At 43.4% G+C, this 18400-nt stretch overlaps 1 protein-coding gene across 2 annotated transcripts; it reads left to right on the plus strand.

Moving 5' to 3' along the window:
* The first annotated feature begins 5122 nt into the window (after nucleotides 1-5122).
* On the plus strand, nucleotides 5123-18159 carry LOC110126258 (small ribosomal subunit protein eS4, X isoform-like). 2 transcript variants are annotated; one of them, XM_020875823.2, is made up of 2 exons: nucleotides 5123-5569; nucleotides 17267-18159. In XM_020875823.2, exon 2 carries the CDS (start codon nucleotides 17269-17271, stop codon nucleotides 18058-18060), a length of 792 nt encoding a protein of 263 aa, XP_020731482.1. In that variant the 5' UTR covers nucleotides 5123-5569; nucleotides 17267-17268; the 3' UTR covers nucleotides 18061-18159. The 2 variants fall into 2 exon arrangements, with proteins under 2 accessions (XP_020731482.1, XP_020731478.1); XM_020875819.2 differs by having other exon boundaries at nucleotides 5125-5569; nucleotides 17262-18159.
* Nucleotides 18160-18400: the final 241 nt, after the last annotated feature.

Consider the following 18400-nt stretch of genomic DNA (forward strand, 5'->3'; position numbering starts at 1 on the left):
TGAAATTGTGGATGAGGGGTTGTGAACCTGTAAGCAAATATGCACATATTCTTTTCACCCACCCAAATGGACTCGCTTTTTTTTTTTTTTTTTTGCTGTTTTATCTTAGCGCTGTCCCACACCAGTGCAGAAAATACCTCCCGTTCCTTTCTACTGCTGCATAATACTCCGTCACATGGATGAACATTTAAGCTGTTTCTGTCCAGTCTTTTGCTGTCATAAACACACATAGTCTTAGGTGTAGCTAACTACATGGAGGGGGCTGGGAGCAGAGGAGGAGTCAGATCTTCATTCCTACTGCCTATTTGTGACTGCAGGGTTAAGCCCAAGCCTGCTCAGAAGTTGAGGGAGAAACAAAACCTGCTGAGGTCTCCCAGGTCTCTTGTACCTGTCCAACCACATATATCGTGGAAGGTCATTCACATTAAGCATGGTTTTCCAAGCAAGAAAACAACTTATATTCAGACCTACTGTCAGGGTTCTCCAAAGAAGCAGAACCAATCGCTCATTCTTTCTCTCTGTCTTTCTATATATATATAAAGAAAGAGAGCTCACAGTCACAGAAGAGATAAAGCTGGGGTACATAACACAATCCCAGAGAGTATGAAGTGTCTTGTGTGGGATGAATTGGGAGTTCTGAGCACCACCTGAAAAAGTCCCCTCAAATATAGTCCAGAAGGGGCTTCCCTGGTGGCTTAGCAGTAAAGAATCGCCTGCCAATGCTGTGAACATGGGTTCCATCCCTGGTCCTGGAAGATCCCACATGCTTTAGGAAAACTGAGCCTGTTCTCCACAACTACTGAGCCTGCATTCTAGAGCCCACGAGCTGCAACTACTGAAGGTCACACGCCTGTAGCCCACGCTCCACAACAAGAGAGACCACAGAAGTGAGAAGACGACGAACCACAACAGAGAGTAGCCCCCACACTCTGCAACTGGAGATGGGCCACGCATAGCAGCAAAGACCCAGTGAGGCCATAAGTAAATAAATAAATCATATATGTTATATAGGTTTATATATATATAGTTATCTATATATGTATAATCCAGAAGGCCAGAGAGACGCTGGGAGTTCCTGCCAAACATTGAGATAAGCAGGCTTCCCCCTCTGGTCAATTTCACTTGTTTTTAAATAAAAACCCAAATCTTCAATAAAATGGGTCAGCACAGCAGTATTAATAAAGCCTAAATGTAAGAACACAAGCTCTTAATAAAGAATTCAGGTACATTAGGGCTCCTTTCTCCCTGACCTGTGGCCCTTCATCAATTTCATCCTGGTTAAGTCTCCAAATTTAAAACATTTCCCAACTAGACTTGTAATCGTGTTTCTAAACTGCCAACCACCATGGGATCTCAGAGGCTTCTTGTTCCACAGATTCAAAAGGCCCTCCAGCTTCTCCTGTCTGCCAAGGGCTTTGCTCCACCCCAGGATGGAGTCATTTTTCTTGAGACTAAAACAGTACAAGACTACATTCATTCATTTATTCATGATATTATCAGCCCAAATGATGATGTGTAGAGGATATGGCTGAAAAAGGGGACACAAAATACTGTGAACCAATAACAAAGGAAAAGAGGCTTACATGGGTGAAAATGCTACCCAAGTAAGTCTCTGTGACCAGACCCAGTTAAAGAAAGGGGCTGGATTTCAGCAGATGGGAACTTAAAAGTCTGAATAAGGAACCCCCTTCCTAAAACCAAGGGAGGATCCAGGTGGGGCTTAAGTTTATGCAATGATAGAAGTCTTTCATAATTAAAAAAAAGTCACAGCTATAAATATAGTACTGCCAGGGCCCTTCCCATGCAAATAAAAGTTGTGGAAACCTGCCTTCATTAGCTTACCATAAACCCACATTCTGTGTGGCTAAACAAGGATCAGGGAGGAGATACTGTATTGGCAAGGAGTGGCACCTGGGGCCATAGTTTAAAACGTAAAGGACCAGAATGACCTGGGCTGGAGGAGAATGTGGGAGAGGCAAGAGAGAATGGATAGGGCCATTCTGCTGTGCCCAGAGCAACTTGTCTCATGCGCCCTGAACCCCTCCACCTGCTGGCTCTACACAGGGTGCTCTAATGGATGGCGCCCTAATCCCTGCCTCCCCCAATAGTAATAATATGATAATAATAGTAATAGTAATAATTAGTATTACAGAGGATCACACTTACTGAGCACTTTCTATGGGCCATGTGCTATCCTCAGTACTGTGTCCATAGTCACTTGGTGAGTTTTCATAACAACTCTATGAATGAGACACCACTCTTTTCATCCCCATTTTAAAGATTGGGAAACTGAAGTAGAGACAGGAATTAACTCACTTGCTCAAGACAGACAGGGACAGAACAAGGATTTGAACCCAGACAGGCTGGCTCCAGAGGTAAAGCTCTTAACCACTAATAACAATAACAGCTAACACTTAGGTCCTGATTACCCTGTGTCAGCTGTTCTTCTAAGTGATCACATGTATCAGCTCAACTAATCCTTACAGGTACTATTATTATCCCCATTTTACAGATGAGGCAACCGAAACACAGAAAGGTCAAGCTGTTTGCCCAGGTCACACAGCGCGAAGCTGCATAAGAGGGACTTGAACCCAGGCAGTCAGGTTCCAGTGACCACATTCTTGTGCCCTGAACTGCACCCTTGTGCCATGACTGGATTTAAGGGTAATCTGAGGGCAGTGGCCATGGCTTACATTTCTCTGCATCAAGTGTGGTGCAACACTGTAGAATCTAATAAACACTCAATAAATAGTCAATGAATTTTTCTATAAAATAACCCTTCCTGATATATACAAAAATCATATTTCAAGTCTATTGTAGAAAGTCTGAAAAATACAGAAAGACTCCAAGAAGAAATGCAAGTCATCCTCATGCAACAGAGACAACCACAGTTCACATTTTGGTGTCTTTCCAGCCAGTGTTACAAAATAGGGATCCCACTCTATGCCCTGTTTTGTAACCTCCTTTTTTCTCACTTATCAATACATCACAATCATTTTCCCACGTCTTTACATTTTCTTCTGCAGCTTCCACAGAGCAATCATTTGTGAATGCTCAAGTGACTTGCTCAGGGTGCTGCCAGCAATGAACCGGAATGTCACCCACAAACAGCCCCTTCCCCAGGGGGCTCCTCGTAAACAGTCCTCTCCCATCAACCTCTCTATCCCCTACATATGCCCACCTTATACACCCGACCCCCTCCTACTTCCTGGCATCTCTAGAAATCCCTTTGCCTTCCTTCTTAGACTCAGGGTCTCCTCCTCAGTTCCTGCCAAGGGTGTGTCTCCATTCAACACCCCTTACTTCTGTTTTCCTATTTTCTCCTCTCCAAGTCACCATCACCCTTCTCATACCCTCCGTCAGCCACAGTCAAGCTTTTGCTATCCTGTGCCCCATTCCCACAGAACTTGCTAGAGACGATCCAGTTCCATCCCAAGCAGGCATTAGGCAATGTCTGTTGCAACGTACCTAGTGACACGGGAGACGATGCCAGTGAAGATGCTAGAGGCTGCAGCGTGGGAGTCCCTCCCAGGCATTCTAAGCAGGAGTCATCAAGATACAATGCCTTTACCTAAAAGGGGGGGGGGGGGGGTCTCTCTTGGTGTGTGATTTCCAGCCCCCAGACCAGGGCTGTGAAAGATATTTTGAGACAAGGATCTCTTTTGATGTACTTTAAACCCCAACAGGGAGGCAGAGGCCTAATCCACCCTGAGGGTGGGGCGGCCTGGGCACTTTGCCCTAATAGGATGGAATGAAAGACTTTTGAAAGTGGTGGCTCAAGACAGGTGGCTTCTTGATTCTAGCTGCTGTGTCTTAGTCAGGATGGGGGTGGGGGTTGGGGGGGACTGTGCAGACAGCTGGCAGGAGCCCGATGCCTGAGTGGGATGACCAGGAGGACAGGACTTCTTTCAAACTTGCTCTGCCTGACCTGTGCTGCGTGACCACAAGCAGGTGCCTGTGCTTTTTGGCATCTTGGCATAACAGCACCTACTTTACCTACCTCACAGTTTTGTGTAAGGAGCAAAGGAGGTAAGCTCAGTGAAAAGGGTTTTGCCAAGGGTAAAACCCCCAAGTTAGGTGTGTTTAAGACTCTCTGCCTCTTTCCTTTTTTTGGAAGGTGCTGATAACAACTTTGTTTTTAGGGCATTTCCTCCTTAGCTGCATTCCTTTTGTAGACAAGGGGCAGTAGTGGCTGCAAACAAGAGTCTCCCTGAGCCTCTTTAGATCTGGGCCACTGCGGCCCCTTATCTCTTTGACCCCGAAGCAGCCTGATTTTATCACTGGTACTAATTGAAGGTCCAAGCCTGATTCATTTGAACAGTGTGTGGGGTGACTATCATCACGGATTCCCCGCTCCCCTCCCTCCCCCCCCCCCCACTTGAGGCATTTCCTGGGACTTAGGACTTTCTGTGCTAAAATCAGACCAATCCCAAGCACAGGGAGATTGGCTGGGCACACCACATGTGTACCGGGGGTTGGGCGGGTCTGGTGCGAAGTGTACACCTGTCCAGCCTGCTGAAGCGTGGATACGTGTGATTATTCACGTTTGTGCACAAACATGTAGCGTGGATCTGTTGGTACCTTGGGGTTTTGTGTGTTGAGTATATGTTGCTGAGTGTGTAATTATGTGATGTGTGCGTGTCTGTAAGATGCGTGAATTATGCGCAGGGCTTCTATAGTATGTTACATTTAACTTGGTGTGGGTAATATAAGCACGTGTGTGACGAACGCGTGTTCTTTTCAGCCAGGGTTTAAGTGTATATTTTGTGTCTGGTGTAGTGTGCAATGTATACATGTCATTTGGGTTGTGCTGTGTGTGTGTGAAATTGAACTCCACGCGGGGTTGAGAACGACTCACAACACGGTGTTTGCAGTCTTCACATGTGGAGGTGGTGCACTGTGTGCGTTGTGTGTGCTGCGCTTACAGTGCTACGGGATGCACACAAGTCTTCGGCAAGCAGCGTGAAGGCTGAGTGTACGCTGGCGGGTCTGCACCCAGTGTAGGGGTCAGACGTGCCGTTCCTGTGTAGATGCATTGCCTGGTGCCCTGCGCATGCTCCGAGAAGCCGCGTTCTCTTCCACGTATGGCGGTGTGATTCCTTTGTGGGCAGAAACCCGAGGGTGTTGTGTGAGGAGGTGTATCGGTGGCGGCTGTGCAGTGTCCACTGTAGATGGTGCTCGTTTGGGGTGGGCGTTAGGCGGTGGCAGGAAGCCAAGGGCACCCCGCGGCCACCTCCGCAGTGAGGAGGAGGATGGGGTTGAATTGCCAGACCTCGCCCGGGTCGGAATCACACTTCCGGGCCCGCACTTCCGGACCCGCCTGCGCGGCATTCTGGGAAGCGAGGCCACGCCCACCGCGCAGGCCACGGGGAAGCGGTTGAAGCGGTTGCGCGCGCCGGTGGCGGAGTAGTCTCTTTCCTCGCCTGCTGGGGGCTGGGCCTTGAAAGCCGCGTGGAGTTTGTCTTGTCCCACTCGCCGGCTCCTGCCGAGCGCCGTGCCCCGCACGTCTATTTTCTTCTTTAATCGTCACGGCCAGCCTCTGAGGGACCTTCTAATACCCACCGCACAGGTGAGTTACCTCAGGCTCCAAGGAGCCATCCCGGCTCAGGCCCCTGACTCCCCAACCTGCCGCGAGAGAATTTATGACGAGAAAAAGGGCCACCGGATAATGAAACTCCCGGAATAGCGTGAGTTTACCCCAAAACCTGTCGAAGGATACCAGAAATCTCTCCTCAGACCTTTCTGAATTTCTCGCACTTGCTGGAAAGGGAGGGAATCATGGGTTAGTGCAATGAATACGGAAGTTGGAAGAAGAGGTATTAGATAAGCTTGTATGGTATAATATGATACTTCCCAGAGGGTGTGCAATTAAATAATGAAGAAGATAATTGTCCAAAGTTATATTTAATACCCGTTGTGGAGTGAAGGGTTAACATCAGTTTTTAAGCTCCACGTGGTCATTCCTCAGACGTGCTTCCGGTGGCGTCTTCCTCCTCTCCTCTCCTCCAATCCTTCTTCACTCCTTACTCCTCTTTCTTCTGCTATATTTTCCTGTGTATTTGATCTTTTAGACTGAATCATATGAAATTACCTTTTATGTAGATCAAAGCTAGTTAAATGTTGGCAATTTCATTTGTTCAACCTAATGTATTTTGAGAAAAGCTTTTTTTTCTTTTTGGGGCGGCTGGGGGGAGGTGTGTGTCGTGCAGGATCTTAGTTCCCAGATTAGGGATCAAACCCACACTGCCTGCAGTGGAAGCAGGGTATCCTAACCAGTGGACAACCAAGAAATTCTTGGAAAGCTCTTTTATATTTTGTAAAATGCAGGGGAATTATTTACGTTTGACTTGAGTTTCAGAAACCCTGTGATTTTCACAGATTGGAGGAACTTATACTTACCTGTTATGGCTAGAGGAGTGACATATGATGTGCTGGAGCTGGCTCTCCAGGTGATTGTTAAGTATTCAAGGATTTTGCAAGAGAGTTGTTAAACCATTGGTAGCTTGAAATTGGCCATGGAGGGAATATTTATACCATGGAAACTGGCTTCCCTCCTTGTCCTCCTGGGATCCAGTTTAGCAGAACGCTATTGGTTGTTTGATATATCTTAGGCCAGGTGAAATCAGTTCAGAACCACATAGATCCCCAAACAGAAACTGAGATTGAAGAAAGCAACCAACAAGTTCAGTGGTCGTAGGAGAAAACATTGAAAACTTGGGGATGTGCTGTCACAGTTCATAATAGTTTAGTTAGTGTTAAGCATTTATCAGCACTATTTGAAGTACTTTATATGTGTTAACTCATTTGATCGCCACAGCAACCTTATGACATACACATCATTGCTATCCCTGTTTTACAGATGGAGAAACTGAGGCTTAGAGAGGCTGAGTAACTTGGCTGAGGTGATACAGATAGTAAGTGGCAGAGTTTGGCTTTGACCTCAAGCTATCTTAACTCAAGAAAACATGCTTTTAAAAAAAAGAAAAGAAAACATGCTTTTAACTACACTGTCTGTATTATATACGTTAGGTTATGCTGCAGTAATAACCCCCAGATTTCAGTGTTTTACAATAAAGATGGTTTATACTTGCTCACATTTTTACATGTGCCTATTTGTCAGATGTGATTCTGCTTCACACATCTTACTCTGGAACCCAGGCTGAAGGAGCAGCTCCTATCTTGGCCCCAGAGGAAAAAAAAACAATTCTAGCACCATGCAGTGATTCTTAGGATTCAAGTAATATGTGGCATACTTCTCGTCACATTTTATTGGTCAAAGCATGTCACGTGGCCAAGCTTGACTCAGGAGGGCTAAGAAATAGAATCCCCCTCTCCCTAAGCACTGCTAATCACATGGCAGCCTTCTGGGTAGTGAATAACTGGGAACTGTTTTAGGTTAGGTTCCCAGAAGCAGACCCTGAGTCAAGGATTAGAGTGCTCTATTAAGGAAGTGTTCCTAGGAGAATCCAGAAAAGGAGTGGAGGAGCAGGACAGGGAAGGAGGCAAAGCTAAGTAAGGGTATAATTTCAGGCCAAGTCCTGGGCTGAGCCTTCTCCAAAGGGGGTTCTGGGTATAAATTATACCTCAGAGTTTATCCCAACTCAAGGCAGGAGAGCTGGACTTTCATATTTCCACAGCTGTGAGTCATCGGTTAAGGACTGCTCTAAGAGCACTTTTTGCTTTCTGAATATGGATGAAGCAGTTCCAGTAGCCCTGGACCAGTCCTTCGGGTAGAATCACGGGTGCATGGCTCTTAGAAACAAAGTCACACAGAAGTCAGGAGAGGGAACAGAACCTGAAAATAAATTTGAGGAAATGTGGACAGAGCACCAATAATTGACACTAAAGGAATAATAATGCTATCTACCACATTACTTCTATTTTATACTGTTTTATTTTTATATCAAAGGTATGACACTTTTTTCTCCTGTAGTTAGTGGCATGTCTTTGATGTCAGAGGGAGCACAGTTTGCTCCTCTTGAAACAAAACGTAATAGGGAATCATTGTAGGTTTTTCAATAATCCTGTGTAGTATTTACTGAGCATGTGTGTCTAACACTGAAATTTCTCCAGAGTGAAGAAATCTGTGTGTAATAGTATGGTGCAGTTCTGTTAGTAACCCAGAGTTAGTGCAGTCTCCATAGGTTAAGGTTACAGTCCCTAATAAGACTGCCCTGTTCCACCTATACCAGCTGCAGGTTCAAGGGTTCCCAGGCCCTACTTGCTTCTGACCTACAAATTCAGGGGTTCCCATGACCTTTTCAGGTTTCTTAATTTGCTAAGATGATTTATAAAACTTGGGAAAGTGCTGGGCTTTATGATTAGTTTTGTTACAAAGGATACAAGTCAAAATCAGCCACAAATAAAGAGACATACAGGAGGAGGTCTGGGAGAGTCCTAAACCCCCTCCCTTCCCTTCCAGGCCCCCTCCCTGAGGAATCTGGATGTGTCACCTTCACAGGACACTGATACATTCATCAGCCAGAAGACTTAACCAAACTTTTGAGTGTCTAGAGTTTTATTGGGATTTCATTATATGTGCATGATTGACTGAACTTAATCTCCAGCCACCCTCTTCTTCCTGGAGGAAGTTGGGCTAATATCAACTGACTCAAATCCCCAGTCCTTTAATCACATTATTATTGGTCTTTCTGGTGTAACCAGCCCCCATCCTGAGTAACTCATTAACATAAATTCAGGTGTGATCTGAGAGCCCCACCATGGTTAACAGAGACACCCTCTCTCTCAGGAAAATCAGAAAGGGTTCAGAAGCTCCCTCCCCAGAACCTAGGACAAAGACCAGATAAATTCTTTATTATGCAGCATGTATTATCAGATTGGAGAACAATATTTAACTGAGCAGAATTTTTGTAATTCCACAGGTAAACATAAATGTAAAAGCAAATACAGTACACCAAAGACAAAAAATCCTATCCTAAATGCAACCAGGGAAGTAAAACAGATGACCTAAAAAGGAACTGTAGAGTAACAGCGGACTTATCTTGCACAGCAGTAAAGGCTAGGAGATAATGGAGTGTCTCCAAGAGAATTATAAGGTAGATTGCTCTTATTGAAAGATAAAGCATAAAATAACTATAGGATACTGTAGTGATATTTATCTGACATCCCAGAAGAAAGTTAATCTGTTACTGAAGTTATCCACTTAAAAACCAAAACATTTAAATGATTTCTGATATAAATCATTCCAAAGTATATCACCCCATCCCTCTCCCTTCTTAACTAAGTTCAGCATTAGTGTGCTTTTAGGTAATGAGACTCCCAGGGGTTACTGAGGTCTTCTAAGCTGTTTGCACCAGTATTAAATGTTTCCACGTGCTGTATTTTATACTTCTTTCTGCTTATTATAATCCTGTCTCACTGCAGCAGCAGTTTTATTGAAGCTCTTAATCTGTTGCTGATTTAATGTGCATTTGTCTGAATATGGGTCACAGGCTTTCTCCATCCTCCTAATATATATAGCTCATTAGCTATATCTGACAGATTTTATTTTCTGAAAATGAGCACCATGGTACAGTACATCCAGCACATTCTTCTCACTATGTAATGTTGACGTCATGTAGGCTTTCCCTTCTTGAATCTGAGTGTGCCCATGGTGCTGTGTAACTTCCAAGGTTATAAAAAGATGATATAGCTTCCACCTCTCGGAGTGCTTGTTCTTGGAACCTAATCACTATGCTACAAGGACAGGGAGAAATGACAGGGAAAGCCCCCGTGTAGGTGTCTGATAGAACCCCAGCTGAGGCTCCATTCAGCAGCCAGCACTAATCTCCAACCTTGTGGATAAATGAGTGAGTGAGCAAGTGAGCTTTCAGGTGAGTCCAGCCCTAGCCTTCAAGCCACCCTAGTTGAGACCAGGTGGAGCAGAAACAAGCTGTCCCTGCCAATCCTGCAAATAATCCAAATTATGAATTTAATAAGCCAAAGAGTGATGATTTTTTCTTTTTTTTTCTTTCTTTTTTAAGAGTGATGGTTTTAAGCTCTAAGTTTGGGATGGTATCATTCGCAGCAGTATATAACTGGAAAATTATGTGGCTACTTTTACTCACAGCTTAAAAGTTGTTCCATGTGGCTTGGTTGGAGCCACTTGGGAGCTCTTAACACAGAGGTGTCCTTTGCCAATTTTGAGGAAGTTCAAACCTTGTAAATTATTTTAAGTTTGTTCCTGCTCTAAACAAAACTTCTTTGGTTTCAAGGAAGGAAAAAAGAATCCATTCAGTTTACTCCAGGAAAGGGGGATTTAATGAAGGGACACAGGGGCTTATAGGAACCCAAGAACAGAAACTGCTATACCGCATGGAAACTGCAGCTGTTTTTACATATGTAAAATATGTGTATACATAATATATAAACAAATATAGATTTTATATATACAGACATATGATATATGTTTGTAACTTCTACCACTCTCTGCACATATACTATATTCTTTTCTCATTATATATTCTCATTTCAGAAGTGGTTCATCATAACCTTTCCCCACTTCATAGTCCCCTTTCTAATCTCAGTCTTCATAATTCAAGTGCTGTTACTGATTCAGTGCCCAGTTTTCATTTCTTAAAAAAATATCTGATTAAAACAGCTCCTCTTTGCTAAGTAAGGTCCCACAAAGGACAAGCATCTGGATTAATTACACCTGAACTAGCTTTGGTCAGGTGTTCATCTCAGGGAAGACAGCTGCAGTTTTGAGGTAAGGAGTCCCCCAGAAAGCGTGGGTAGGCATGTAGTGACTGACCTCTCTAGAGTAGCTCCTCGTTAAGGCTGTTAACACCCGGCCAGAAAATGAAATCTGAGATGGATATAAGCATGGGCAGATGAGAGTAGCACATAATCAGGAACTGGCAGCCCAGAGGAGGATCAGGAATGAGGGAAGATGAAGAAGAATTATGTCTGGGAGCAGATGGTGAGACTTGCAGGCCCTGATAACATCTGCAGGTGTCATTTCACCCTAGATGGGTCCATGGTGTCCTACACAGAGACCCCAGAGTACAACAGACTCAGTTCAAATTCTAGGTCAACTAATATAAAAGCTGTGAGACCTCAGGCAAATTAACATCTTTGAGCCTTGATTTCTTCATCTGTAAAGTGAGAATAATAGCACCGCCTTGCAGGGCAAGGATGGGAATTACTTAACTTGGGCCTCATCGCAGCCACTCACTAAGTGTGAACTCCCTTTCTTCCTCCACTTGGAAGTCAGAGTTCCCCTTCCAGGTTGTGAAATGTGCTGGGGCAAAGATCCTGTGGCTAGAGTTACTAGAGTTACTCTAGTTACACTGCAGTTACTCCCAACCTCAAAGGAGTTCCCTGCCTCAGGGCTTTACACCTTGCAAAGGTGAAACAAGCCTTTATGGGTCCAAAGCTACCCTGATGGGGCCACCAACGACACCTTTTTCTAAAAATCACCAGATTCCTGGAAATCTAAAGAACAGAAAGACTGTAGCTGGTTTGGAGACATAACCAATAGATGTGAACATTAGAAATCAGTGAATAGAAAATGCACGGCGCAATAGCATTGAAGCTCTTGGATAGGCCCCTCTCATTTTAAGAACATAGAGAAATTATGAAACTATCAGGCCGATCTCAGTTCCCTGAAGACTCTCACTCTCCTCAGGTGGTTCAACACTGTACAATGGCAATTACTGAATTATGTGTGTTGCACGTCCAATGCGTGCACAGAGGCATGGAGCCTGAGGGGAGGGGTTCTGGGTCAGGAGTTCCAGCTCTGGGGTCCATTCCCAGCCTTGCTGCTGCCTAGCACTGTGTCCTTGGGCAAGTCACTTTCCCTGTCTCATCCTGAATCTCCACACATGTAAAATAGGATGATTGGACCAGTTTCCAAGAGGCCTCAAACTCAAGTAGGAAAGGAGTATCTTAGTGATTAAAAAGAACCCTCAGAATTACCCAAACATTAGCTCAAATCTTGTCTCTTCCACTACTAGCAGTGTGACCTGAGTAAGTTGTTTAACCTCTATACACCAGTTTCCTTATCTGTAAACTGGGGATAGTTACAGTATAAGATTGTTCTGAAGATTGAAGAAGATAAACCGTGAGTGCATGCAGCACAACACCTTGTACATAGTAAGTTCTTGATGAATGTTAGATATTATTGTTAGTGATGAGGATTTTAAAATATATTTTTGAAACCATAGCTCTATTAATCATGTTGACCCCTGAGACTCCCCAGGCCAGAATCAATAGATTTCTGGAGTGTCAAAAGATTAGCAGATACAATTTTGTACAAAAAAGTCATTGCTCTCCTTCAATTAACAAGTTTCCTTTTTTGATGATGGTGGGGGCCTCCTTGTAAGGCAGTGATCTTGAAAGACTGGTTACGGTGAGAAAGAAATTATTTTATAAATGTTTTAAGCTCCCACTCCTTTATGTCAGCCTGGAGGACTTGATCATTAAGGAGGTTACTGTAATCCAGGCTGCAGAGAACTTAGTATATGGCACAGAGCAGTATTTCTGTAATTTCGAGAGAGAGAGAACAAGACTGATTCCTGGGTCATATCCCAAATTACTTGATGGGTAGGAATCTCCAAGGGTAGGAGCCTCTGAAGGGATGTTTATTTAAGCCAGTGCCCAGTTACTCTTGTCCAAGAAGTTTAGGAAACCTTGGCAGAGAGGATGTGCCCACCCCTGAAGCCCTGGTTCGTTGTGAGAAGGGGAGGGACTGGGGAAGCAGTAGATTGCAAGACTGAGAACTGGTCCTTCCCCACGGTACCTGGGAGGAGGAGAAGGGAGAAACCTCATTTTAATGAGGTGACTGAATATTTATTTGTTAGGTGCAGTTGAAATGGAGGCAGACCAAGATGCCTAATTGACAAGTTGTCCCCTTCCTTCTCAGTTCCCTCTCTATGAGATGTGGGCTCATGAGACAAATTAAGTGAGGGAAAGAAAAATAATGTCTTTGTACATCTGAGTGTCCTGTGAATGAATTGCTGCTCTCAATGGTGTCACAACTTTGTCATCAAAACTTCATACCATCATTATCAAGAAGTCTTCATCCAAGAGTTTCTTCAGCTTTGAAACCCAGCTTTTATGGGTCTGGGGTCACCCAGGAGCTAAACCAGGTTAGGGCCTCTTTAGGTCTGAGAAGTTCAGGGCAAGAACCAGAACATGCTCCTCTAGTCTTCTGGGAAAGAGTTTGGGAGCAAGAGGCTGGGAATGTTCCTGGAGGAATCACATAGCCAGTAAAGGGTGGGTCCACACAGATGGTTATAAGAGAAGAGGCCAGTGTGCTTCCCTGGCCTTGGCATTTTGGTTTTCTCCAATGGTCATACTTCTCCTGGGCCAAGGGTTCGTGTCCCTGGGGCTCTGTCATTTTTCTGAGAGGGATTTCCTCCTTTTTTCTGGTCACTCTGCCCTAGTACAGATGAAGAATTCTGAAATTCTAAATATCTAATGCCTTTGATTATTAATTGTAGAAATAATTATAATAAACTCAGATTTGAGCCATCATTTATACTGTTTTAAAAATTGTAGTAAAGTAGTAAGAATAAAATCATTTTAACCATTTAAAGTATGCAACCCAACGGCATGTAGTACACTCAACAGTGTTGTGCACCCAACACCACTATCTAGTTCCTGAGTTTCCTCACCTCAAAAGAAACCTGTACCTATTACATAGTCACTGTCCGTTTGTTCCTAACCTCCAGGTACCAGCAACCACTAATCTGCCTTCTGTCTTTGTGGATTTGCCTGTTCTGGATATTTCATGTTAGTGGAATCATATGATATGTGGCCTGTGGCTTCTTTCACTTAGCATAATGATTAAATCATATTCCATTGTATTTGATATAGTACATTTTGTGTATCAATCAGCTGGATATCCTTTATACATTTAAAGTGATTTTTTTTTTAATTATTTACTTTTGGCTGCACTAGGTCTTCATTGCAGTTTGGGGATTTCTCACTGCAGTGGCTTCTCGTTGCTGAGCATGGGCTCTAGGGTGTGTGGGCTCGGTAGTTGCGCATGGGCTTAGTTGCCCTTTGGCAAGTGGGATCTTCCCAGATCAGGGATCAAACCTGTGTCACCTGCACTGGCAGGCGGATTCTTAACCACTAGACCACCAGGGAAGTCCTAGAGTGCTATTTATATACACCGTATCACCTGATCCTCACCAAAACTCTGGGAGGTGGTCATGGCAAATATTCATTATTATTGAGATTTTCCCCATTTTACAGATGAGACTGAGGCTCATAAAGGTGGAGTTACTTGTCCAAGGTCTCATAGGTGGTCAATAGCAGAATCAGAACCCAGGTCTCTGAGTTTAGATGAACAAAACCTTTCTTGAGCTGTTTGCTTTGTAATACTAAACAATGTCCTTCCTCCAAGAAGATCGTGAGTGGACATATGCTCATCATGGCAAGATAGGTGAGGACTAGGGAGAGTTCAGCCTTTCAGTTCAGTTCAGTCACTCAGTCATGTCGGACTCTTTGAGACCCCCATGGACTGCAGCACACCAGGCCTACCTGTCCATCACCGACTCCCAGAATTTACTCAAACTGATGTCCATTGAGTCGGTGATGGCATCCAGCTATCATCCTCTGTCATCCCCTTCTCCTGCCCTCAGTCCCTCCCAGTATCAGGGTCTTTTCCAATGAGTCAGCTCTTTGCATCAGGTGGCCAAAGTATTGGAGTTTCAGCTTCAGCATCAGTCCTTCCAATGAACACCCAGGACTGATCTCCTTTAGGATGGACTGGTTGGATATCCTTGCAGTCCAAGGGACTCTCAAGAGTCTTCTCCAACACCGTAGTTCAAAAGCATCAATTCTTTGGTGCTCAGCTTTCTTTATAGTCCAACTCTGACATCCATACATGACCACTGGAAAAATCATAGCTTTGACTAATAATCATAGGTAATAACCATAGCTTTGATAATGAGCCCCAGGATTTGGTATAAAGGTGGTAGAGCTATCAGAGAGACCATGCATGGCTGCAGCCAGCAAGGAAGGAGTGGGGCACTGAGTCCTGGAATGGAGGTGTTTAGATGGGTGAATCCTACACTCCCTGCTTGGGCAGGCCTAATTTTGTCCATTGACAAAGTTGATCACTGCCTACAAGGCCTGATCTTACAAGGCTTTTCTGCTCAGACCTCCTTAAGGATTCTTTTTCCATCTCTGCATGAAGCATACATACTTGCTTAAAATGCTTTACTCTCCAACAGCAAACCTAGCAGTCAGGCCTTCATAAATGTTTGCCAGCTAAGTCAGTTTAAGGACTTCAGGTCTCTGATGTTTCACCCTTTCTCCTCAGCAGTGTGTCACCAGTAGCAATCTTCAGTGCAAATGACCAGGACTTCGGGGAGTAGAATCCTACTCTGCTGCAGTGAGAGTTTTATTCCCACTAATATAACAAGAAAACCAAATAATGGAATGTTTGGAAAGCTGAACAAAGCAGCAAAAATAATCCATAACCTTACTACCCTAACACAACTGTTATTTTGAAGAATTCTCTTTCCCTAGCTTTCCTTCCTTTCTACCTTCCTTCCATCCAGCCATCATGAAAGTAATCCAAAATATTTTAATATTTTAAACATTACCTAATATCTCACATGCAGAGACAATTACTGTGAACACTGTGCCTACTTTCTTTTTTTTTTTAAGATTTATTCATTTATTTGGCTGCATTTGGTCTTAATTGCAGCCTGCAGTATCTTTGGTTGAGGTATTTGGACTCTTAGTTGCTGTGTGTGGGATCAAGTTGCCTGACCAGGGATTGAACCCAGGCCCCCTGCTTTGGGAGTGTGGAATCTTAGTCACTGGGCCATCAGGGAAGTCCCAGAAAGAGACACTTAAAAAAAAATTTTTCAGCTGCACCACATGGCATGTGAGATCTTAGTTCCCCAACCAGGAATCCATTCCCCACAGCCTGCATTGGCAAAGCAGTCTTAACCACTGGATCACCAGGGAAATCCCTTCTTCCAGTCTTCTTCAATGCCTTTTCTTCATAATTGCAACTGTACTGAATATTCCATTCTGTTAGTATATATGTTGTTTCTGTTACTAATTTTTTTCTAATAAGTATGTTTACAGAAATTTATGGAAAAAAATAGCAAGAAAAGGAAATAAAAAATTACCGAGAATGTCCCTTCCACGTATGGAAATTTTAACATGCATTTTTAAAAAAGATTTATTTGTTTTTGCTTGTTTGTTTTTGGCTGTACTTGGTCTTCGTTGCTGTATGTGGACTTTCTCTCATTGCAGCAAACGGGCTATTCTTCGCTGCAATAATCAGGCCTCATTGCGGTGGCTTCTCTTATTGTAGAGCACAGGCTCTAGGTGCGTGGGCTTTCAGTAGTTGCAGCTTGGGGACTCAGTAGTTGTGGCGCATGGGCCTAGCTGCTCCAAAGCTTGTGGGAATCTGCTGGACCAGGGATCGAACCCATGTCCCTTGCATTGGCAGGTGAATTCATAACCAGTAGATCACCAGGGAAACCCTAACATGGGTTTTTTAACATAGTTGTGATCCTACTGGATACAGTTTTTTTTTCTTTTTTCCCACCTATCTTAATCTCATTTCTGCATGTTGCCTCATAGTCTTTATCATTGACTTCATTTTTGTCTTAATTTTTAATACATAACACATTTATATAGTACAGTATTTTAAAAATCAGGATACTATGGAAAGGTTTTTTCCCCACTTAGTTTTCATTTGGCTGTTTTTCCTCCCGCAGCACCCACCACGACCTGTTCATTGCGAACCCTCCTCCTGAAGCACCCTTCTGTGCATATCTAAAATACATTGTACTTAAATATGTTCTTTCCCCATCTTTCCATTTTTTATATAAAAAATAATGAACTATGCACACTCACCTTCTAAAACTCAACAATATATCTTAGAGTTTTTCCTATTCAAACAGAGCTTCCTCATTTTTTTTTTTTTATACCACATAGGATTCTGCTTTATGTAGGATAGCATAATGTATCAAACTAGGTCCCATGAGGGGAGAGGCAAGATAAGGGTATGAGTACAAACTATGTGTATATAATGTAAATAAGCAAAAAAATAAATAAAAAATGTAAATAAGCTACAAGTATGTATAGTAAAACAGAATATAGCCAATATTTTATAGCTATAGATAGAATATAAAATAGAAATAAAAATTGTGAGCTACTGTATTGTACACCTGAAACTTACATAATATTGTATATCAACTGTACCTCAGTTTTAAAAAAAATATTTTGTAGAAATTAGGCCCTATCAATGAATATTCAGGTTATTTTCTCTCTGTGCACAGTGCAGCTATGGCTCGGGGTCCCAAGAAGCACCTGAAGCGCGTAGCAGCTCCAAAGCACTGGATGCTGGATAAGCTGACCGGCGTGTTTGCACCTCGTCCATCTACCGGTCCCCATAAGCTGAGGGAATGTCTCCCCCTAATCATTTTCCTAAGAAACAGACTTAAGTATGCCTTAACAGGAGATGAAGTGAAGAAGATTTGCATGCAGCGTTTCATTAAGATTGATGGCAAAGTCCGCACCGATGTAACCTACCCTGCTGGTTTTATGGATGTCATCAGCATTGATAAGATTGGAGAGAATTTTCGTTTGATCTATGACACCAAGGGTCGCTTTGCTGTTCATCGTATTACACCTGAGGAGGCCAAGTATAAGTTGTGCAAAGTGAGAAAGATCTTTGTGGGAACAAAAGGAATCCCTCATCTGGTGACCCATGATGCTCGTACCATCCGTTACCCTGATCCCCTCATCAAGGTGAATGACACCATTCAAATTGATCTGGAGACTGGCAAGATTACTGATTTCATCAAGTTCGACACTGGTAACCTGTGCATGGTGACTGGTGGTGCTAACCTGGGAAGAATTGGTGTGATCACCAACCGGGAGAGACACCCAGGTTCCTTTGATGTAGTTCATGTTAAAGATGCCAATGGCAACAGCTTTGCCACTCGGCTCTCCAACATCTTCGTTATTGGCAAAGGCAACAAGCCATGGATCTCTCTTCCCCGTGGAAAGGGTATTCGCCTTACCATTGCTGAGGAGAGAGACAAGAGGCTGGCAGCCAAACAGAGCAGTGGATAAAATGATTTCTATGTAACATGATTAGAAGACTCTTTGTACTTAGTTAAAGATAATAGCACATAAAAAAATAAAGTTGTTTCCAGTCTGCTGCCAATAATACTACTGTGACTAACATTGTGTGTATGTCATTTCAAATATGTGAACCTCCATCTGTGGAATAAGTTCCTAGAAGTGAAACTGGTGAGTCAAAAAGTGAATGTATTTTTTAATTCTGATAGGGCCAAATTGTACTCTGTAGGTTAGCAGCACCAGCATGTGATTTAACCCAATGTCTAGCCTTAGTTACTTTCTCCATCTTCTGTTGTCCCTATAACAGAGTTAGGACCAGCCTCAGGTATAA

This window comes from Odocoileus virginianus, chromosome 27 (assembly GCF_023699985.2).
Source record: "Odocoileus virginianus isolate 20LAN1187 ecotype Illinois chromosome 27, Ovbor_1.2, whole genome shotgun sequence".
Lineage (NCBI taxonomy): Eukaryota > Metazoa > Chordata > Mammalia > Artiodactyla > Cervidae > Odocoileus > Odocoileus virginianus.

Bases quoted from the DNA above. Each gene is read 5' to 3' on its own strand.
- LOC110126258 (XM_020875823.2), top strand. From the start codon at position 17,269: ATGGCTCGGGGTCCCAAGAAGCACCTGAAGCGCGTAGCAGCTCCAAAG.